Here is a 23,373-nt window from a genome sequence, read left to right as displayed (position 1 = left end):
GCATGTGCCAAACTGCTGAGCCACCCTGGTGTCCCATTTTATCTTAATTTTTAAAAGTATCCCAAAACATTAAAAAAAAAATTATCTGTGTTACTAAAATTGAGTGTTCATCTATTCTATCTAGATCCATGAAATACGGCTTGGAGCCTAAAAGAAGCATTTTTACTTTAAATATCATCCCTTAATCCTAATCTTTAATTCTGTTTGGATAACAATTCATAATTGCTCTGATTTGCCACCTTCCATGGGACCTTTTCCTACAAAATGTGTTCATTTAAATCATTTTATAAAGTAGTAGATTCAGCTCTGTTACGTTTAAGATTTTTTTTTCTTTCTTTCTTCTTTTTTTAAGTAGACCTGAAGGTCTTCCTTTCACCTTGAGATCAGTTCAGTGGAAATAAGTTTTGGTTTCATTGTTCTATCATAAGATTAGATGATGTTCTAATCATCAGAATCTTATGTTCTATCATAAGATTAGATAAAATAAAAATTGACAAATGATAAAATTAGACTTCCTTTATGCCAAGTGCTATGCAAGGCTTCAGCTTTAGAAATTCTTTTCTCGGGCAGCCCCGGTGGCGCAGCGGTTTAGCGCCGCCTGCAGCCCAGGGCGTGATCCTGGAGACCCTCGATTGAGTCCCACGTCAGGCTCTCTGCATGGAGCATGCTTCTCCCTCTGCCTGTGTCTCTGCCTCTCTCTCTCTGTCTGTGTCTCTATGAATAAATAAATAAATAAATAAATAAATAAATAAATAAAAAGAAATTCTTTTCTCTAAATGAACATGGCTTCTTGAAAGAGTTCCTGGGAAAAGCTACTCTTCAGGGACCGTAGATTAATGGGATTTTTCTCAGCATGTCCTTATGTGTATACCTCTCCACCTTTGCTTCAATAATTCCTACTCATTTTATAGCTGGTAGGGCTCAAGTCAGACATAACTATCTTGCGGGGGAGAAGTGTGTGCCTTTCTTAACCACAGACCGTTATGGCCCCTATTTCACACCCTATTAGAGCTTCCTATACTTTTCTTTCATAGCACTTACAACCACTGGTAACTATAATTATAATATTATAATTATAACCACTAGTAATTAAAAAAAATTTTTTTTGTCTCTCTCAACCAGATTATAAGCTCTATGAGGACAGGGCCTGACTGTGTCATTTTGGGCTTGCTCACCATCATGGCACACCCAGAACAGTGCACATATAGCACACATTGCAAGGATTCAATTAGTATGTGCTAAATGAATAAATAAATCAGTGTTGTTGATACTATTATCACTTAGTAGAAAGTGTTAAGTTTTAATTTACTCGGTGGAAAAATCATTCTGCTCTATTCCTATTCTTTTATTCATTTGTGTGCTATTATAGCTACAGACCCTTAGAAGTAGAGCCAGAAGTCTGGTAACACTTGAGATTCTCTGTTAAGCTTTTGGCAGCAATCTCCCTTTCCAGAGTCAGCTCCATGAGGGCAGGGATCTCCGTTGGCATGTTCACCACCATATCCCCAGTGCCTTGCACAGTGCTGGGAATATAGAAAGTGCCGCATCAATATTTGTGTGGATAAAAATCTTACCAATTTAAATTATTTGCACAGAGCACAAATATTGAGAACATCCTACCAGCAGTCAACAAGCACCAGGAAAACTAGTGTTAAAAACATGTATATTAGAACCGTGGATAAAGAGAGAGACTTATGTGAGATGTTTCCTTATAGGGCGCCAGCCTCCCCGTGATGGACCTGACTGAGCTCCCCAAGTGCACAGTGTGTCTGGAGCGTATGGACGAGTCCGTGAATGGCATCCTCACCACGTTATGTAACCACAGCTTCCACAGCCAGTGCCTGCAGCGCTGGGACGACACCACGTGAGTGTAGGCGCTAGGCCCCCACCCTATCAAAGCCCATTTCCCACAATTTTCTCTTTGCTTGTTTGTTTTGTTTCTTAAATTTCATATTTGAGTGAAATTAGATGGTGTTTGTCTTTTCTCTCACTTATTTCACCTAGCATGACACTCCTAGTTCCATCCATGTTGTTGCAAATGGCAACATTTGATTCTTTTTTGATGGCTGAATAATATTCCATTGTGTCTATAGACACATACACCACATCAACTTTATCTTTTCCTCTGTTGACAGACACAGGGCCACTTCCATAATTTGGCTATTGTTGATAGTGCTGCTGTCAACATCGGGGTGCCCGTCTGGCCTTTCTTGATACTAAACAAGAAGATAGACTAGATCATTTAGCTTTCTCTTAGGAAATCCAGAGCCTCCTTTTCTGTGACAAGAACTTCATGTTCTTCCTGCTAATTTTCTTTTCTTGGTTTTATTTATTCAGTTGGGTAAGAAATTAAACTAGTTATATCTTTTTTTTAAAGATTTTATTTTTATTTATTCATGAGAGACAGAGAGAGAGACAGGCAGAGACACAGGCAGAGGGAGAAGCAGGCTCCACACAGGGAGCCTGATGTGGGACTCGATCCCAGGACTCCAGGATCACGCCCTGGGCCGAAGGGAGACACTAAACCGCTGAGCCACCCAGGGATCCCCGAAACTAGTTATATCTTAAGCATTCGTCTTGGTGCCAGTCGTAATTAGTTTCAACTATAACCAACTTTCTATCATTTTTGCCCATGAAATAGCATTTGTTACTGGTACTTAGTGTTTCTTTGTCTTGAGTATAACCGAAAGGCATTAATGGGTTTTTTAAATGCCTTTTCTCCCCCTAGGTTTATTGAAGTATAATTGGTCACCAAAAGTTGTATATGTTTAGGGGTGCCTAGCCGGCTCATTCAGTAGACTGTGCGACTTGTTCTTGGGGTCATGAGTTCGAGCCCCATGTTTGGGGTGGAGGATACTTAAAAATAAAATTTTTTTTTTTTTTGTAAGATTTTATTTATTCACAAGAGACACAGAGAGAGAGAGGCAGAACACAGGCAGAGGGAGGAGAAGCAGGCTCCATTCAGGGAGCCTGATGTGGGACTTGATCCTGGGATTCCAGGATCATGCCCTGAGCTAAAGGCAGATGCTCAACCAGTGACCCACCCAGGCATCCCTTAAAAATAAAATCTTAAAAAGAAATTGTATATATTTAAAATGTACAACCTGATGACTCAGCATACATATACATTATGAAATATTCACAACCAACCCAATAAACATATTTTACCTTATACTTTTACCATTTTCCCTTTTTTTGTCTCTGTGTGTGTATGTGCTAAGAACACCCAAAGTTGATCTACTTAGCAAATTTCCAAAACAGTATGATATCATCAACTATAGTCACATCGATGAATGCCACTTCTCCAGAATTGATTCATCATGCATAACTGAAACCTTGTAACCTTTGACCAATATCTCCTGATCGCCACCCTTCCCCCAGACCCTGGTATCCATCTCCCTTTCTACTCTCTCTTTCTGTGAGTTTGCCTTCAGTGCCATTTTAATTGACTCTTTATAAATTGAAACTTGAGTACGTAGCACTGGGTATTCTCTTCCATATGTTCATTTTATGGTAAAATATCATGTGCATTTCAGGAAGTATATGAACTTTTTGGAGGTGAAATTTATTACAGATTTTCGTTCTAACTCTTGGGAGCAACCCAAAAGAGGACAGAGTACATTCTGAGTGATTTAGATCTTTGGGAAATGGGCATAATATAGATTGCTTCAGGTAAAAATACCTTATGGATAACCAAATGTAAACTTAACAATTTATCTCAAGTCTCTAATTCTAACTGGTACATATTTAGTTCTTCAAGCTTTAGACAGAAGAGTAGAAGGCATGAAGCAGATCAAGACTCCTTACTTTTCTTCTTTATCAAAATTTTGTATTTTTTTCATTTTGTTTGAGGATAACTTGCAAGTGTTCTTTGAGTGGTAGCCTTAGTTATGATGTTTAACCATACAGTATGTAAGAGACTGAAGATTTCACATGCAGTTTTTGACTTGGTTCTGTAACAGCTGTCTCTTGTGTTTCATGTGTACTGTTCTGGTTTTGTGTCCTGGACAGGTGTCCTGTCTGCCGGTACTGCCAAACGCCAGAGCCAGTAGAAGAGAATAAGTGTTTCGAGTGTGGTGTGCAGGAAGTAAGTACTGGCTGGCTGCTGGGAAAGAATAGTGAGCACAGCTTTAATGGTCTGGGGTTTGCTTCTGCCCTGTGTGGTTTAAATTCTTTTCAATCCTAAAAAAAGAAAAAAAAATTCTTTTCAATCCTTTTTCCAACTGATTCTTTTTTTCTTTTTGTCTAGGGTCAGGCAAGAAATACAAATAAACTATTTTATACTCCTGAGCAAAATACACTCTTTTTATTCTTTGTGGGGTTTTTTGTTTTTTGTTTGTTTTTTTAAATATTTTATTTATTTATTCATGAGAGAGACAGAGAGAGAGGCAGAGACATAGGCAGAGAGAGAGGTAGGCTCCATGCAGGGAGCCCAATGTGGGACTCGATCCCAGACTCCAGGACTACGCCCTGGGCCGAAGGCAGGCACGAAACCGCTGAGCCATCCAGGGATCTCCTTATTCTTTGTTTTTTAAAAGGGACTAGACTTTCCTTGATAAGTTGGGAATATTTGTTTTGCTCTCTACTTAGAAGAACAAGAAAATGATTGACCCCATAAACATTCTTGCTTTTTGGGTTTTAAACATATTTATTCAAAACTCCTGTAGAAAGAACTGAGCTTCATTCTGTGTTAGGCTCCTTCCCACTCAGAGTGACCCAGGTCGTGTATTTTTGTATAACTCATGAAGATCTTACCTTCTTTGTGGCAGAACCTATGGATTTGCTTGATATGTGGCCACATAGGATGTGGACGGTATGTAAGTCGACATGCTTATAAGCACTTTGAGGAAACGCAGCACACGTATGCCATGCAGCTCACCAACCATCGAGTCTGGGACTATGCCGGAGGTGAACACTATTGTCATTTTCTAATTTGGATTCATCCTGCATAACCATCTCTCCCTCGGAACCTCTCCGCTTTCTCTCCCAGCTTGAAATCTTCCTGACAGCTGAGGCAAACTCAAATTCTCACGGTGCCCCATAGGGCGCTATTTCCTACAAATGACCTGAATTGCACATTATAAAGAGTTAACACTTCCATACTTGCCCTCTCACTCTTAAACTCAAATGGCTTAGCTCACTTGTACAGAAGTATTGCAAGGCATTTAATTTAGAACCTGTAAAAAAAATTTTATCAGAGTTAAAAGTGTATGCAGACCCTTTTCATTGTGGAGAAACAAGCCTTGGTTGATGCATTCTTTCTTTTCTTTAGATAACTATGTCCATCGACTGGTTGCAAGTAAAACAGATGGGAAAATAGTACAGTATGAATGTGAGGGTGATACTTGCCAGGAAGAGAAAATAGATGCCTTACAGTTAGAGGTAAGACACATAATTAGTAATTTTTTTTTTTTTTTTACTGCTTCTTACAGTCCTAACTTAAAAGTTCTATCATTACTGCAAAGGATTGTTAAAATATTTTTATTCTGTCTGATTTTCTTCTTTGAAAGTCTAAATCTTCTGCGCCTTATTATTTTGAATGTGATGTTCCTCATTATCTCAGTCTTAGTATTAAGGTTGTCCTCTAGCTACAGTAAAACTGAAAGTTAAGAATCTTCCTTTTGGCATCACAGTAGCAGCTGGAAACTGAGCAGGTCAGAATGAAGAAACTCAAGTAGTATCCTTCCATACCTGGAAAGCTTTTTAGTATATCTTGGACATTTTATGAATTAGACACTTACATACTCATAGTATGTATTTTATGAATTTGATGTGTATATACATAAAACCATTTGGGGGTATGTATATAGTTGAAGAAACAACAAAATTAGCACAATCTGATTTTTCACTGTAGCAGTACATCCCATCTACTATAAAATTTGTGTACTATAAATTTTACATTAATGAAGGGGAAGTTTAACACAAGTCTTGTTTTGGTTTTTTAAAGATTATTTATTTGAGAGAGCAAGGGTATGAGTGGAGGGAGACAGAAGGAATAGGAGAGAATCTCAAGCAGACTCTTGTGCTGAGTGCAGAGCCTGGGGTGGGGCTCAATTTCACAACCCTTAGATCATGACCTGAGCCAAAGGCAGACACTTAACTGATTGTGCCACCCAGGCACCTCTCAAACCGTTTTAAAAACAAGTGGCCCTTCTTCTGCCCAGCATTGGGCTCCCTACTCAGTGGGGAGTCTGCTTAACCCCTTCTCCCCTTTTGCTTCCTCCTACTCGTGTTCTCCCTGTCTCTCTCAAATAAAATCTAAAAAAAAAAAAAAAAAAAAAAAGCTTAACCTTGGGAGGAAATGGATATTTGAAAACTTGTTCATCTCCAGACTTTTATGGTCTAACAGATTCAGTAGAATGACTTAAAATAAGGCTGGTGTTTTTACCATTAATTGTATTGATATGAACAGAGTTTAAACCGTTTACATTAAGTTTTTAGAATAAGCAACCCTTCCACATTAACTCTACATATATTCATTCAACAAATGTTTATGGAAGGCTGCTGTCAGTTGCACACTTCCTGGTGCTGGGAGTGCAGCATTGAACAGCTCCCTGCCCTTGTGGAATGTACATTCTGGTGGCACATATACGTTCCCCCATCTATCCTTTCTCTCTTGCACCTTCATTCTCTTCTCTAGCTTACAAACACATTCAGATATCTTCTAGTCTTTTAGGATAGTCCTTCTGAAATGCAGATGTGGTGTTGCCGCTCCGTGGTCTACATTTCTCAACATAATATCCTAGAGCCTTCGATAAGGCTCCATCTGTCCCTACCTTGCATCCTTGCCTCATTGATGTTACTCCTTTATCTTAACGAGATCCTGAATGTCCACAGCTCACAACTGGGTCCAGTAGTTCTCTGGAATTGTATTTTACGCATCTCCTCCGCCTGTCTGTCGAGAGCCCTCCCAAATCTCTCCTTCTCTCAGAAGTCCTTATAAGTCATCTGTCCTTTCTCTGTGCTTACACAGCACCGTTCGTTCATTCATGCAGTCAGGTAGCCAACATTTCTTGATATCCACCGTGTGCCAGGCACTGGGGCTACAGAAATAAAGGTAGAGCCCTCACTTTCAAAGAGTTGACGGTCTTGTCAGGGAGACCTGGTGATTAAGTGCTGTTAATGATGATAGCCACTATACTAAGGGAGCTGAGAGGACCCTTAACCCAAGACTAGGACGGACAGGGACAGCTTCCTGGAGGGGGTGAGCCGGTTTGAGTTATACTTTGATTTAAAAGCCTGTGGTTCTTAAAAGTTAGCTTGAACAGAAGCTTACTTGTTCATGTATATTTCTCTGCTTGCTTGTCCAGACTAGATGGTAAGCCCCAGGACAGGAGTGTAATTGACATCTCTGCATTCCCCTGGTTTGTTGAGTAGAGTATAACCAACATACAATACACATTCTGATGGTTACACTCTCTCTTCAATAGGTAATTAAAAGTCCAGTTTTAATTGAATTTAAGAAACCACAGTGATTTATGTTTTGGTGTCTGTTCTCTGTGTTTCTAGTATTCGTATTTACTAACAAGCCAGCTGGAATCTCAGCGAATCTACTGGGAAAACAAGATAGTTCGGATAGAGAAGGACACAGCAGAGGAAGTAAGTTTCTGGTTTGTCGCTGCTTACGTGCCACATGGCAGGGCTATCTGATGTTAGGGTGGGGGAAGGCAGAACCTAAGAAAAGAGGAATGCTGGAATCTTCCTTTGTCTGATACAGAGACAGGGAATTGTTTTGTCTCTAAAAAGAAACCTTTGTTATACGTCAGTTATATCTCAGTAAACCAGGGGGGAGGTGGATGCGGTGTGCAGAGAAAAGAAAGAAAACAAGAATTTGGAATCCGTTGGCTCGCCCCAGTAATCTAACTTTAGATCAGAATTCCAGAAAGAAGTGGTTAAAAACATGAATCATCGTTCTTTACAGACATAGCCCCTGAAGGCAGTATCAGGCAACAAGAAATTCTAGACCACAATAAGAATGAAATTAGTCAAAAAGAGGAAAAGGAAGAGACAAAAATAGGCTGTTGCAGCCAACTGAGCATTATTTTAGAAGGGAGGGAAGCCAGCATATATTCTCACCTACAATCAGTAAATCAAGAAGAATGGATTAAAATTGTATGCTGAACTTGGTATTACAGTAAATATGACAGGAAGAAATTAAATACCTGCTATACCCTAAGAAATGAAAACTTGGATTTAAAGGCTTAAGTATTTTTGATTGGGGAGAGTTGTGTTTATTTGTTAACTTCAATCAGGTTTTCTAGTGCTTTGTGCAATTCCATTAAAAAAATAGAAGTATATACACGAGGGCTTGTAATTCGAGTCTGCCAGTTGGTTTGTCAGCTTGAGAACAGCTGCTTTGAGGAGCTGCATGTGGGCTTCTGCAGCAGTAAGATGGTGCTGAGCTCTTCAAAATTGCAGAAAAGAGGGACGCCTGGGTGGCTCAGCGCTTTAGTGCCTGCCTTCAGCTCAGGGCGTGATCCTGGAGTCCTGGGATCGAGTCCTGCATCAGGCTCCCTGCATGGAGCCTGCTTCTCCCTCTGCCTGTGTCTCTGCCTCTCTCAATCTCTCTCTCTCTCTCTCTCATGAATAAATAAAATCTTAAAAAGAAAAAATCACAGAAGAAAAGAAGGCAGAGGCGCTAGAGCTTCAGTGATTCCCGTGGTGCCTTGTTTGTGTAGGGCAGAGGTTTTTGGATTTTAACAAAATGCTTTAAAGAAGATGCCATTCACTACTGCAGCAGGTAAAAGAGAAAAGTGGTATGATTTGGGTGGAAACCCAGATGGAGGTCCCAGGGCTTCACTTGCTTGATTTTCCAGTTGTCTCCAGTGTAGACAAGGAAACCTGACAGTTCCAAAGAAAGGAGTTTGAAAACATGTGAGCTTCTGAGGCTTTGTGTATAATGGGGCTCCAAGAACCTTTCTCAGGTTCTGGGATGGTGTTCATAATTCACTGATCCTCTTAGTATTAAATATAGGCTTTTAACTTTTTTAAATGATTATTTTAGTTACTTTGTGAGTTCCCAGCAATAACTAGACCGTCAGATAGGGGCTGCAGAGCCAGGCTTGGGTCTCATCTGTGGGGTGGCTAGGATTATTCTGGAACTAAGCAGGCAAGGCCAGGCTTACACATATGCCAGACCCCTTGGCCCCAGTTTCTGGATATGCCTATGAATGAGGAGAAATCGGGCTTCTAAAATTAAGGCTCAGCACCAGCTTTAACATGATCTTTGGTTAAAAGGTCTTGATGTAGTTCTCATAAAACCTTCCAAGTGATGAGAGTGCTTTTCCAGAGGCACTCAACATCACTTGATGTGCTAGTTCTGAATAGGGCTTGATTGGAGTACATATGGGAAGAACATGCCTCCCATAGCACTGGAGGCAGAGCACAGGTCGCTGCCACTTGGGTGTCAAGTTAGTAAGTCCCAGGGAGGAGCAGTGGCAACTCCGTGCAGCCTTAGTAATGGTTTTTTTTGCACAAGGGATATACCTAAAGTGCTTCACACAGACCCTTGCAAGTTTAGCTTAGGGTCCTATCCACCTTTTAAGATTCTTTAGGATTAACTGCATTCCCTAACAAATGCCCATGAAAAGCAAGTCAAGGGGCAGGAAAACTAAACACTGAAACTTGTGTTTCCTTTTACATAGGGGTAAGATGGAGGCAAGGGCAATCCTACATAAAAAGCTGGAAGAGCTTGAAAAGAATGTTTTGTTTTCTTAACAAATGTCACTTATCCATAAGTTAATGGGTGGTGTAAGCTTTTTTTTCCTGCCACTGTCCTACTTTTGACAGGTCCTCTGTCCATTGGCACCTCAGGCAGGAGATCATGTGGAGGGAGAAACAGTAACAGACCATGGGTTTCACTGACGGAGATTCTTGTTCATGGGCCTCATTGTGGACTTCAGTTACAACACTCTTCCTGCCCCACCCCCACCATGCTTTAGGTAGTGTAATTATTATAGCATGTGAGAGTCTGTTCTAGAAGCTCACGTCCACTCGAAAGTTCTTGTTTCAGTGGAGCTATGTATGAAGAACATTGAGCAGGCAGTCAGGACAGGTGAATTCCCCTAAAGATCCCTCTTTTCTTATTGGACTTGTAGCGCCATGTAAATCAGTATTTTTCTAGCTTTGGATTGTGAAATGAGTTTGGTGGAGTGCAGCTGGCATTTTTATTAAACAGGATAGGATAGATGTAAAATACCAGAGTGTATTATCATGTTTAATACTGTTTTGTGAAACTCTTCTGTCAGTTGTATGTATATATGTATATGGAGTGTTTCTTATTGTGGGCTCATGGTCAGAAATGTCTTAAAAAACACTAGTTTAAACCATCATAAAAAAAATAAAAATAAACCATCATAACATTTGTCTATAATAATATTAAAAAGCTTTTTGAGGTTACTTGGTTATTTTTCATCTTGATTTAAGTGCGTTCAGCCTAAGTATCTTCAGTGAGCAAAACATACACAGTTTCATTACTTTCGATAGCAATTTTTGTCCTTTCCAATTTCCCTAAACTAACAGGAATCAGTTTAGGAGAAAATGTACACGGATCTAGTGGTCTTTTATTTTAAAATAATATTGGCGGGGCACCTGGGTGGCTCAATGGTTGAATGTCTGCCTTTGGCTTAGGTCATGATCATGGGGTCCTGGAATCTAGTTCCACGTCAGGCTCCCCATGGGGAGCCTGCTTCTCCCTCTGTGTCTCTCATGGATAAATAAAATCTTTTTTAAAAAATAAAAATAATACTGGGGAGGAAATTAATACCAAACTAGAATTAGAGTAATTTTTAAGTTATTTTTTTATGACATAGAGGAATCTTCCTCTAATTGTGTGTTCTTCCACCTTAACAGAAGTTGGCTATAACATTAATTTCTACAGTTATTTTCTTATTATTTAAAAATAAAAACAGTGCTATTAAATATCTAGGTAGGCCATATGGCAGGTTTTTAAAAGAAAGTACTAAAAGCAGTGGCCCTTTTTCTAACATGATGAACATTTTGCGGAGAGTTTACATCTGCCCAGAGGTCATTTTTTCCTTTGCTGTACAGCTATGGCCTGCAGTATAGTACAGGGAGGTTTAGAACTTGGCTCTGGGAACACCTGAGTGGCTTCTGCCTTTAGCTCAGGTCATGATCCTGGAGTCTTGGGATTGAGTCCCACATCAGGTTCCCTGCAAGGAGCCTGATGCCTATGTCTCTGCCTCTCTCTGTCTCTCTCATGAATAAATAAATAAAATCTTTAGGGGATTCCTGGGTGGCTCAGCAGTTTGGCGCCTGCCTTCGGCCTGGGGCGTGGTCCTGGAGTCCTGGATCGAGTCCCACATCGAGCTCCCTGCATGGAGCCTGCTTCTCCCTCCGCCTGTGTCTCTGTCTCTCCCTCTCTCTGTGTATCTTATGAATAAATAAATAAAATCTTTTTTTAAAAAAATGAATAAATAAAATCTTAAAAAAAAAAATAAAAGAACTTGGCTCTGGACCCAGATTTGGGGTCCAGTCTTGGACCCTCCATGCTCTAGTTGGGTGACGTTGGGCAGATTGCCTCACCTTTCTGTAAGCCTGTTTCTTTATTTTTATTTTTATTTTTTTAAGCCTGTTTCTTTAAAAAGTTGCCACATTAAAGACTCTGGCTTCTTATATAAAGGAGATACTGCTTTCAAAACACCTGGCTGGTATGTGGGCCATATGATTTAAATTCTCAGTCCCTTTCAGTCCCTGTTATTACTGCCGCACGATCCACCCAGCCTCACAACTGCTCCTTCCCACCTAGTCTTTGCTCTTTGTCCTTATGCCAGTAGAGTTCAGGCAGTTGTGTAGAGTGTCACACCTGAGTGAATCCAATGTCTACTTAGCTGGACTTCAGAAGACTCTTGATTTCCCACACAAAATATACCAGAATTTTAAAATTCTCTTCAGTTTCTAAGACAATGTAACATGAAATTGTTCTCTCTATATTATACTTACAAATGAACTCAAAACAAGAATCACTTATGTTCCATGTGGCCTTGTGGTACATGAGCAAATTAATGAGTTTGCAGGGGGTCCCAAACAGTTAAAATCAGTTATCACCATTTTCATTTTCTTAAATTAGTTTGTTAGATTATTTAGATAGTAATTTTTGAAATGTGATCTCAGGAGGAAAAAAAAAAGAGTTAAAAGGGGACCCTCTGCTCTTGCCTCTGACAATCTATCTCCTGCTCCACTAGCTGAAGCTCTTCCTTTTGAGTTTTTTGGCTTGACATTCAGCTGCTCCTAATCTCTTGTTCATCCTGATATAGATTAAAAGGAGGGGAAAAAAGGACTACTCAAAATGTTTATTTCCACGACAGGTTCTTTCAAATGATTGTCTCACCTTTTCTTTGGTTTTTTGAAGTTATAGACAGGTGATTGGAGAAACATTGGTGACATTAGCCCCAAAGACCACACAACTATGCCTCTGTGAAGTGCAACTGACTTCTGTTTGCCCTTCCAGATTAACAACATGAAGACCAAATTTAAAGAAACAATTGAGAAATGTGATAATCTGGAGCACAGACTAAATGATCTCCTAAAGGAAAAGCAGTCTGTGGAAAGAAAGTAAGTGTAATTAGTCTCTTAATTAGCTTTTTCATTGTAACAGGCTCATAAACAGGTAATCTCCTTCATTCCTGTGGAAACACTTTCCAAGTGTGTCTATCACTAGGTTGTCGGGGTCTTCCTATATATGGAGCAAACTTATTGTGACTTCCTGTTTTTTTTTTTTTTGTTTTTTTTTTTTTTTTAAAACTCCAGAGTTTCATGTCAGATGGACGTGGTGTGGAATGCAGTGCTCTCCCCTGACATCTGTGCTTATTGTCTGCATAAATATCTTTCCTTTTTGCCTGTAGAAAGCAACTGCCTTGTGCTCAGAGTTGCAGCTTCTCTGAGCCATGTGGCTGAGAACTGGCAGTTAGGAGAGAAACTGTGTCTAAGCTGGAGATGGTGTGTACTCCCGCCTCAGACAGGAATTAAAGGCCAGACTTGTTGACTATGGAGCGAAAAGCTAAAGAACAGCATGGCAAGAATGTACTCTACTACTGTTCTAGCAGATGATGATTGCTGCTGATTGAAATTCTCTTTCTAGTTTAAGTACACTCCGGCAGCCCGGGTGGCTCAGCAGTTTAGCGCCGCCTTCAGCCCAAGGCGTGATCCTGGAGACCTGGGATCGAGTCCCACGTCGGGCTCCCTGCATGGAGCCTGCTTCTCCCTCTGCTTGTGTTTCTGCCTCTGTCTCTCTCTCTTATTCTCATGAATTAATAAATAAAATCTTTAAAAAAAAAAAAAGTACACTCACAAAAAATAACTTTTTTTTTTTTTTTTTTACCTCCAAATGGATAAAAAAGAAATTTAGGAGGATAACTTTAAAAGGTGTGTGTGTGTGTGTGTGTGTGTGTGTGTGTGTTTTAAATAAACCTTTACTCTGGATTTACAGAGGCTGCCAGGATAGTGCAGAGTTCCCATTTACTCTTCACCTGTTTTCCCCCTTGTCAAAAGTTGGGGTTATTTTAATAGTTTTTTTTTTCTTTTTTATTGTGGCAAAAATCTATAGCACACAAAATTTGTCACTTTATAAGTGTATATTTCAGTGACATGAGGTGGCATTCACAACATGCTACTGTCACTACTATGTTTCAAAATTTTTTCATCACCCACAACACTCTTTACCAAAGTTTTTTTTTTTCTTTTAAATATTTTTTTTTAAGTAATCTCTGTACCCACCATGGAGCTCAAACTTACAGTCCTGATATCAAGAGTTGATGCTCTACTGACTGAGCCAGCGCGGTGCCCGAAGGTGGAGGTAGTGGTGGTGATTTTTAACTATTGTAAAGCAACATTATGGCATTAATAGAAATTAAAATATTCTCCTATACTTTCAGCTCCCTAACAAACTCTGTGAAATAATTAAAACTGAAAGTTTTTTTTTTTTTTTTTTGCTTTTTTTTTTAAAACTGAAAGTTTTTTTCCACCCTGTAGATTTTGCTATCATCTATGTACTGGTTACCCCCTATTAATTAACAGTGCCAGTGAATATTTACTCTTCCAAATCTTTTGCTGTACCTGTATCAACATCTCACATAATCTTTTTTCTAGAAAAATAGAATAATATTAGGTACTCTGTTTGGTAAAATACTCTGTTTTGGAGATTTTTCTTACAGGCACATCTAGATCTCTTGATCTTCATAGCAGCTGCACGGTATTCCATTGTCTGGAGGTCCCGTAATAATTTTAACCAGTCCCTATTTATGTATGTTTAAGTTTTCTCAAGTCTTAGACTGCTATAATAATACAGAATATATTCTGTAGGATAAATTCCTAGAATAAGTGAGGCAGAGGGCATGTGAAATTTTGATATATTTTTTAAAGATTTTATTTATTCATGAGAGAGAAAGAGAGGCAGAGACATAGGCAGAGGGAGAAGCAGTCTTCATGTAGGGAGTCCAATGTGGGACTCGATCCCGGACCCCAGGATCATGCCCTGAGCTAAAAGGCAGATGCTCAACTGCAGAGTCACCCAGGCGTCCCGAAATTTTGATTTTTATAGGTATCGCCAAGTGGACTTCCAAAGAATTTGTACCAGTTCACACTCCAGAGCCAATGCATGGAATTTCTTTTCCCACGTCTGAGCTCTTTGGCATTCTGATACATAAAAATGGTATCTCAGATGGTGTTTTAATTTGTAATTCTTATGATTAATTTTGAGTATCAAAAATAGGACACTCCCTATTCTTGAAAACTCTCCACCAGCAAATGTAGTGAGGTCAGAGCACTTGACTCTCTGAGAATGTTCCTTTTCCTCATAACTTCTTTATTGTAGTAGCTGTTATTTCTAAGCCACAGACTACAAAACAGAGAAGCAGTAGATGTTTTACCATGAATCACAGAGTCATTTCTGCAAATGAAAAATTTCTGATGCTTAGAAAAATTTTCTTGAAGCTATGCTGTTAACTGGAGCAAAATCCTTGCTTTGTATAGCTATTGCAATGGCAGCAAACCAGTGTCCTTCCATCACAGGAGGGAAGAGTCCAGTCCCTAAATGGACTCTGAGATCACAGCACTTCTGTTCAATCCCAGAGCCAAAAAGGGACAGTGTCAGCAAATGAAAATCATAGTTTTGTCTTCCTTTATTTCACAAAAGGTGCACTCAACTAAACATGAAGGTGGCCAAACTCACCACAGAGCTCAAAGAGGAGCAGGAAATGAACAAGTGTTTGCGAGCCAACCAAGTCCTCCTGCAGAACAAACTAAAGGAGGAGGAGAGGGTGTTGAAGGAGACCTGTGACCAGAAGGATCTACAGATCACCGAGATCCAGGAGCAGCTGCGTGATGTCATGTTCTACCTAGAGGCCCAGCAGAAGATCAACCACCTGCCGGCCGAGACCAGGCAGGAAATACAGGAAGGACAGATCAACATTGCCATGGCCTCGGCCTCCAGCCCCGCTTCCTCAGGGGGCAGTGGGAAGCTGCCCTCCAGGAAAGGCCGCAGCAAGAGGGGCAAATGACCTCTGGGAAACGGGTGTCCCTGAGACTGTTTTCCCTGGCACAGCAAGGGCATGCTGGGGCTTCAGCTAAATGTGAGAGTGGGCCGTCAATAAGTACCAGTGAGGATGGAGCCGCCGTGGTTTGGACCTTTTCTTTGCTAGTGTGTGGTGTAGTAAATGCAGAGGTTGATGGCTAGGAGAGCTGATGGAAATGGGCTGTGTTAAAAGGTGGCTGCTGTTTTCAACCGTAATAGCTCACTAACCTCAGACATTCTAATGACCATTTTGCCTTCCTAATTGATAGAAGCCCCAGCTCTGCTGTGCATTTTTCTGTTGTATTTATTGAGTTGGTGTATTTTACATTCAGTTCTGGGATCGGTTCGAGGTGGCGTTTTTTGTTTGTTTGTTTTTGGTAACCTCAAAGGTAACATTACCTGAGGTCTTAGCAGCTGCTTTAAAGAGAGGTTTGCCCTGGCCGCTGAGGATTTATGGAAATTCCCTAGCCATTAGTCTCCCGTCATTGTCATCCATCCGTGTCTGGGAGTTGAAGAATTGGTTGAATGTCACATGAAAAGAGGCTGGGCCTGTAAGCCTTTAGTCACTAGCCTGTCCCGAGCAGCCATCTATTGCTCCAGGGCTAGCCAGGAAAAACAAACAACCCATGTGCGGCAAGCTCAGCAGACCCAGTGTAGAAAAATAGTGGCGCTTCTACTTTATTTTCGACGACTCCACGCCACATTATGAACCTCAAGTAAGGAGGAGGCCAAATGGTTGCTCTAAGACTCAACTCTTAGAGTGGATTTCCTAGCATCTAGCAAGAATCAGCAGGCAGATTTATCATCCATGTGAAAATGCAGAGTGAGGCCTCTGACTAGCTGATTGTGTATTTTGCTGGGATCAGTGTTTTCTGGATGTTTACAAAAGATTGGGCTGCATGTTCAGGTTGCGGCTAGAGGGAGCTTGGGCAGATTTTCAATTACGCTTTCAAGATACAACCAAAGGCTGTTTCTAAATCTAAAAATTAGAATTTTAACAGAGCCTCTTTAAAACAGTCATGTTTTAAAGTGCTTGTTGCAAGCCAACAAAGGGGCTGTGTACTCTCTCTAGAAACCTTAATGTCAAGTAATTCATAATACACAGTAATTGAGCAAAGTTAAAGTAAAGCCCGTGTTGGAATTTAGCTTCCAAAAGAGGTAGCTGGTTTGGTTAACAAGAGATATTGTTAAATGATGGGGTTTGTTTTCTGCTTTAGAGCTAGCCAGAGTTTTCAAATGATCACATTTTAGAATTGTTTTTTAGCCTATGGTTAGGCCTCATCTTCTTTAGCCTGAACGTCTTACATGTTACTTGTTAGCACACAAACTGTATTGTTAATCACCATCTGTTTTTGTGGGATGTGCTGTAGCATTTCCCAAAAAAACCTCACCTGTAACTTTGCAAAATGAATGTACTCAGACATTCTCAATTTTTACTTGGGGCCGACCAACTCTTTAAGTCCCCTTTGGACTTATATATACAGATATCCTAAAGCAAGAGTGGGAATGTAAAGCATAACCTAATTCTCTTTCCTATAGAGATTCTATTTTATTTAAAATCTATTTTTACACTAGTTAGAATCCTGCTTTTTTGGCCAAGTACTTGTCTTGCATGTCTGACCTTGCAGAAGCTGGGGTGGATCGTAGCATACTAATTAAGAGAATTAGAAGTAATTTACAAAGCTTGCTCGCTCCTCATTTTCCCAAGATCACCTCCATCAAGCAGCCCTACCACCAGCTGGGAGAACAGAGATTTTCAGTACAGGTGGGATAAATGCTCTGAAAGGCTGTGCCCAGAGGAATGAGCAAATAGGCAGATGTTTCCAAACTACTTAAAGGTTTAAAATTTTTTTCCAGAAATAAAGAATCTTATCAAGATATATTAAGAAAATGTTTTTGAAAAAGGTCAAAGAGTCATGTTTGAATTTGACAAAATTACATAAGATAGAAACTGTTAGTGTTTTCTTCAGGATGGAAATGAACCACTTAATATATCCGTACTACCCTGAACAATGAACTTGCATTAAAATAACCAAACTTTGAAATGATTCTGCCCTGTGTGAAATTTGTGTCTCTCTGATTGACATTTGTCCAAACAAATGAGCTTGTATCTATAACCTAAGAAAGTGTCAGTGACCTGGATTTAAAGGACGCATTAAAAACCTTCCCCTCAACAATATAGTAAGCTAGATTATTCATCTTCCCACCCCTTTGCTCCAGCTTCCCGAACTAATAAAAGGTAGCTGAACCAGATACAGAATAAGGAAAATGATCTGAATTTAGGGGCTCGGGAAAGGCTGAGACTCCTCACACAACTCTTCTGCAAACGGAAAGCAGTTTATACACCTGACAATTTTTACCAGGCCTTGTTGCAAGCTGAGATGGTTTTATTTTTTGAAACTGTCCCAAACGTGACTTGTTAGCATACACTGGGTAAAACAAAGCCTTGAAGCAACTGTCCGCTCCAGGCCTGCACAGCCAGGCTGTCCTCAGCGAGAAGGCTGGGAAGGAGTTGAAACAGCCAGCCAGGAGAGTGTGGAGAGCTTGGCAAATCACAAATGAACAGCCTTCTGTCATCACTTGGAAACCCCTCTCCCGGTATAATCGGGATACACAAGTTACAAATACTATCCTTAAGATTTGGCTGCTGTGCACTCTGCCACGTTGCCTGGGCTGCTGGCAGACTGGGCTCCTGTGAGGAAGTCAATGGGCTTATCTAAAAAAGGAAAGTCGCTCTCACATTTGAGGAAAGTGATTTCGTTTTCTCCACGAGAAAGCTGAATTAACTGCCACAGTGAATTCTGCTACGTTCATTTTTTTCTTGGCAGCAGAAAGGACATTTTTCAGGAGTCTCTCATGACCCAGCTCCTGCTCCTTCGTGGTGCTGGGGGATGTCCATACTGCTCGGAGACCTGGCTCTCCCCTTCAGCGAGCTTAGGAAGCCACCAGTGTTCTCTGACAGGCCTCTGCTTCTGGCCAGCCCTTCCATTCTTGTCTGTGAAGGTTCTTGAAGTGAGAGTCCTAGAATATCTGCATAGTGTCTACACCAACAGATGTAGCATTTTTTTTTTTTTTAAGATTTGAGAGAGAGCAGGCATGCTTGTAGTGGGGGCGGGGGGAGGGGCAGAGGGAGAGAATCCTCAGGCAGGCTCCCTGCTGAGCACGGAGTTCACCTGGGGCTGGATCCCAGGACCATGAGAGCATGACCTGAGCCGAAACCAAGAGCCACATGCTCCACTGAGCCATCCAGGCGCCCCCAGAATGGAGCTTTTAACGTTAAAAAATTGTAGGTTAATAGGAAAGAGTAAAGCAGTACTGGGGAATAAAAGCCTTTCCCTTCAGGAAACTCCCCATCCCTTTTGCCCCCGGATCCAAAGTCTCATCCTGTACAACTTTTATTTTTTTTTTTTTTTTTTTTTTTTTTTTTTCTGTACAACTTTTAAAGTTCATTTTCTCCCCAAACACCGCATTGCCTGTCCTCAGCCTGGAGCAAACAAATACTTTTGCATTCGTGCATTAGGAGACCTCAGGGAAGTTATATAAAGCTTCTTTTTATTTTTTTACCCTGGGAGGAGGGTTTAGGGAGGAGTTGTGGCCTCTTTATCCTGATTAATATCATAATTGACTCCTTTATGCCTTCTTTTCATCTTCTAAAGGTAATGGTAACCATTTGCCACTTACCGGTAACCTTTTTTACCCTGCGTCCCTGGGACTCCTGCCCTCCCTGGAAGGCTGAGGCACTTAACAATATTAGGTTCTGTTAGACATTCATTTGGAAAGCTGTACTCTCAGAAGCCAAAACTATCTCAGCATCATGTTAGCTAGTATACTTTTCATGAACATGGAGCAGTCCCTTTCTGTAATTCTGGAAGCTTAAGCAAGCATGAAGAGGGCTCTGCAGTTGGTTCTTAATCTGATTTTACATTCTTGCTGCACTAAAGAAGGCGAGGGAGAGATGAACAATCTGTTGTTTTATACAAGATGATTGTGGCCTTTGGGGCCCAATGTTTAATTGCTTCAGGTCAGAAACTTCTCACTGGAATCATCTGGAAAATGTGGTTTTGGTACTTGGCACGGAGCTGCACTGGTGCAGATAACATTTGTTACTCCAAGGCTAATTACCAAGTGCACTAAGTGAACTAAAGCAGCTTTGCTTTTTTTCAGACCGTGTTCTAAATCCCCTGACCCAAAACTCCTTTCAGATCCAGCCTCGAAATAAATGTAGAGAGGTTGTATCCTAGTATAATACGACTGATGGTGAAATTCTGCTCCAAAGATAAAAAAATGGAGCTATAACACTGAGCATAAATGCTGAATGATGTGAAAAACAGTGCTGACTTGGCCTCTGTGGAGATGGCCTTTGCCACCTTTTGTCCAGAAGGAACAGTAGGTCCCAGACCAAATCTGCTTGTGTGTCTTGTATCCTCATTTAAAAAGGAAGAGTGTGCAAAGCCCCCTCCAGCCGTATTGATTTGTGATTGTAAATTCTCAATCCCTTGAGTATGGCCCAATGGACCAAGAGTCCACACTTTCCCTAGAGGGCTAGGCACAATTGGGTATCATTAAAAGAATGATGTGTCTCCACCACTGGAGAAGCTAGACAGTATCACTTTACATCATTAGTAAAATCCAAAAGACTTTGGTGCTAACTGAAAAGAAGGAACATGAACGAATTTCTGGGGCAGAAGAACAACATCACAGAGAAAGACCTAGAAGTGAAGGAGAGTCCATGGAAATTTTTAGGAGAAACAACAGGGCTGCTCTCCTAGAAACACTCCAGTGGAGAGCAAACAAATTGTGACTTATCACACGCAGCCAGAGGGTCCTCCAACAGCATTTTCCAAGAATTATCTTTTGTGAAAGACTTAGCCTTACTCGTGGCCATGCCCACTCACACATTCTAACTGATTAGTTCTTGCTCACATGGAAACTATGAGCCCAAAACCCTCTGCAGAAGAGACAGCAATAGAAGAGCCACGTCACAAACCCTCCTCTCCACCCTCCTCCCTGCTACCTCCCCGCCCCACCTGTCCTTGGGGGAAAAAATGAAAATCCTCTTTCCAAAATGCATGCCTCAGGAAAACAGCTTCGTTGCATTTGTTTCCATGCTGCAGAAAATCAACACGAACTGGCTTTGATCCCAAACAGGGCCAACTGCAGAGCGCTGAGGTTCTGCAGCCAGGAACTCTTCGGAGGCCTCCTCGAGCCACCCTCCCCCCCAGCACATTCGACTTCAATTAAGTGGGAACATGCCTGGGCTGGGGGCTGCTGCCAGAACTTTCCTGGCCCCACTGAAGGAGGCCCCGCGCTGTGGCCCAGGATTTTTCCTAAAAGTCCATACAGGATCTCTCGGTTGCTGCCAATCGTGCACTCTCCGTTTGGCAAGATTCCTAGTTCTGTTTGGCCAGCGTCACGCTAAGGCTGCCTCTTCTTACTTTCTTCCTATGTGCCTGGTTACCCTCTCCCCGCAGCCCCTGCTCCCCTCACACCTAAATAAGAATCTTCCACTGCTTTTCAGAACCAGAATGATCCTGAGAAAGAGAGCCTGCACCTACCCCTGCCTCTCTTCTCTCTGGGCCCTCGGGAGATGGCTTTCTGGTGAACTCTTAAAAATAGTTGTTGTTGTTGTTGTTGTTGTTGTTTTTCACTGCTGAGATAACATTCTTGTGAGAAGGGAGGTAATTGACGCTAAGAACCCTGATTGGGTCACTGTTAGCCTGTGTGAACCCATGTTGACTTGGAAAAACCTAGAAAAAAAACCTTTCCTGCACTGGTTAGTTGCCCCAGGTAGGCAATCCAGAGGGGCCGACCCAGAATCTGTTTTCTTTGGTAGGACCCAAAGCCAAGAGAGAATTCGAAGTGCAGAATTAGAGAATTCTCTGCTTCCTGAGCATTAGAGGCGGTGGTAGCAAGCTCTGCCCTGTGTCGACGTGTCTGATTCCAGGGGCTAGCTCACATCTGTTGAATTCCTGCTGACCGAACCACAGTTCCTGTGCCGAGTGCTCTCCATGTATTATTCCATTCAGCCCTCCATGCCATCTATGTGTGAAAGAGAGAGCTACCCCACTGCACAGATTGAGAAACTGAGGCCCAGTAGGAGACAATTCAGGAGGTCTGAACTGGCCAGCATTGGCGGGGGTCACATCACTGATCCCTGAGAAGGGCAGGGCTCCATCCCAGCATTGCCTGAGTCCAGACTCTGGGCCCCTCACCCCTCAGCTCTCCTGCCCCCCCCCCCCCCCCCCCCCCCCGCTCAGTTTGGTACATGGGGACAGAAAGGACACAGCTCCCAGGTCCTGTTTTGTGGTTGCTTTGGGAAAGGAGCAGAGTACTGAGCTGCGGCCACTCTTGCATGAGGAGGATAGTCCCACCACCCTCTGCAAGCCTCCCTGCTCTCCCCATGGAACTTAGTTCTGACTTCTCTCCGTCTCCTCTCCCACTTCAGCTGGAGCTGAGCCAGAGCTGATAGAGAAGGAGGAAGAAAACTGGGCCAATGGTTCTCCCTGCACCCCTCAACCCACGGGCAGGCTTTGGGAAATCCCTTCATTCCGATTGCCTGTTGGGGCCCCTTCACCCTGGGAGGCTGGGGGCCCAGTCCACACCAGCCATTTAAGCTGACATCTCAGTTCTTTTATATAGAGCTTCATGGAAGCCGGGGTGCTTCCCCAGCTGGAAAAGTTGCTTCTGGAACAAAACTATCTAGACTCCTTAGTCCTTTCTTAGAGAGTATAGACTCAGTTACTGCCCCCAGAGGCACAGGCAGGAATAAACAGGCTAACTGGAAAATTCTGGAGGGATCAGCTTAACTTGTGGCTTCAGTTTATTACAGAATGAATACAAGAGAGACAGCCTAGAACAAAATTCTTATAAACTACCAGGGGAACATTACAAAGCGGTGTTCACTTGGCAGGTATAGACTGGTCTGTGGGTGTCCGCATCTAAAGGTCATCCAAGAACTTTTTCTTTTTTTAATAACAAGTCAGATTTAATTTAGAATAGAGATGTAATACCTATTATCCTATTTACAAATATATAATTTAAATGCTATAAGACAATTGCAAGAGCATTGTATTTTAAAATATACACATATAGCATTTTTATTTTTGAGATGTAATTAGCATATAACAGAATGCAGGTCTCAAGCGTTCAGTTGGATGAGTTTTGACAGTTGTCCACATCCATGTAATTGCTACCTGAATCAAGATGTAGAGCATTGCCATCACCCCCTCGTCAAAAAAAAAAATAGGATTGTTTATTTTTAAAATAGAAAAATATAGAGAGGAAAATAAAAGCACTCGTATCTCAACAGAGGAAACCATTACACACTTCGGGGGTGTTTCTTCTAGTGTTTTCTAGACATGTTGTTTCTATATGGTTTATTCATTCTCTCAGTGATTACTCAGGGTCCTACTAAGTGCCAGACACCGTCAGGATCCTAAGGCTATAGCAGCGGATACAACAGCCCCAGTCACTGCTGTTCTACAAGCGAACAAATGAAACTGTATGAAATTTCAGGTAACATAAGTGCTAAGGAAGAAATAGTGTCAGGGGATAGGAGGGAAGGGCTACTTTAGGTAGGGTAGTCTCAGATGCCTCCGTGTCGTCACGAAGGCCCTCCATGGCTCTGGGACGAATCTGGCCTCCCCAGGCTGTGGTTTCTCTGCACATCAGCAGTCATGGCTCATTTCGGGTCCTCTCCACCAGCCTTCAGAAGGACAGGGATTCTCAGCAATGGGTCCCGGCTTCCCTTTTCCTTCTCCTCTCTCTCTAGGTGAGTTCACCAATTCCTGTGGTTTTGAAAGACCATCTTGATGCCGTGAAATCCCATCCCCAGATTTCTACCT

General features: G+C 41.6%; 1 protein-coding gene across 5 annotated transcripts in view; it reads left to right on the top strand.

The window, feature by feature from the left end:
* Positions 1 to 17,577, top strand: part of BRAP (BRCA1 associated protein) — a 28,928-nt gene extending 11,351 nt beyond the window's left edge. The window contains exons 6-12 of one of the 5 annotated variants that reach the window (XM_072802543.1): positions 1,716 to 1,864; positions 4,012 to 4,087; positions 4,770 to 4,908; positions 5,273 to 5,382; positions 7,510 to 7,599; positions 12,470 to 12,573; positions 15,152 to 17,577. In XM_072802543.1, the coding sequence (XP_072658644.1) occupies positions 1,716 to 1,864; positions 4,012 to 4,087; positions 4,770 to 4,908; positions 5,273 to 5,382; positions 7,510 to 7,599; positions 12,470 to 12,573; positions 15,152 to 15,515 (1,032 nt within the window). In that variant the 3' untranslated portion in view covers positions 15,516 to 17,577. Of the gene's footprint in view, positions 1 to 1,715; positions 1,865 to 4,011; positions 4,088 to 4,769; positions 4,909 to 5,272; positions 5,383 to 7,509; positions 7,600 to 12,469; positions 12,574 to 12,768; positions 13,295 to 15,125 lie in introns of those variants that run through there. The other 4 variants (XM_072802547.1, XM_072802545.1, XM_072802544.1 and 1 more) reach the window with 4 other exon arrangements.
* The last annotated feature ends 5,796 nt before the right edge of the window (positions 17,578 to 23,373 follow it).

Source organism: Canis lupus, chromosome 27, assembly GCF_048164855.1.
Source record: "Canis lupus baileyi chromosome 27, mCanLup2.hap1, whole genome shotgun sequence".
Taxonomy (NCBI): domain Eukaryota; kingdom Metazoa; phylum Chordata; class Mammalia; order Carnivora; family Canidae; genus Canis; species Canis lupus.
The sequence above is the reverse complement of the archived record's forward strand: the minus strand, read 5'-3'. Positions and strand labels throughout refer to the sequence as shown.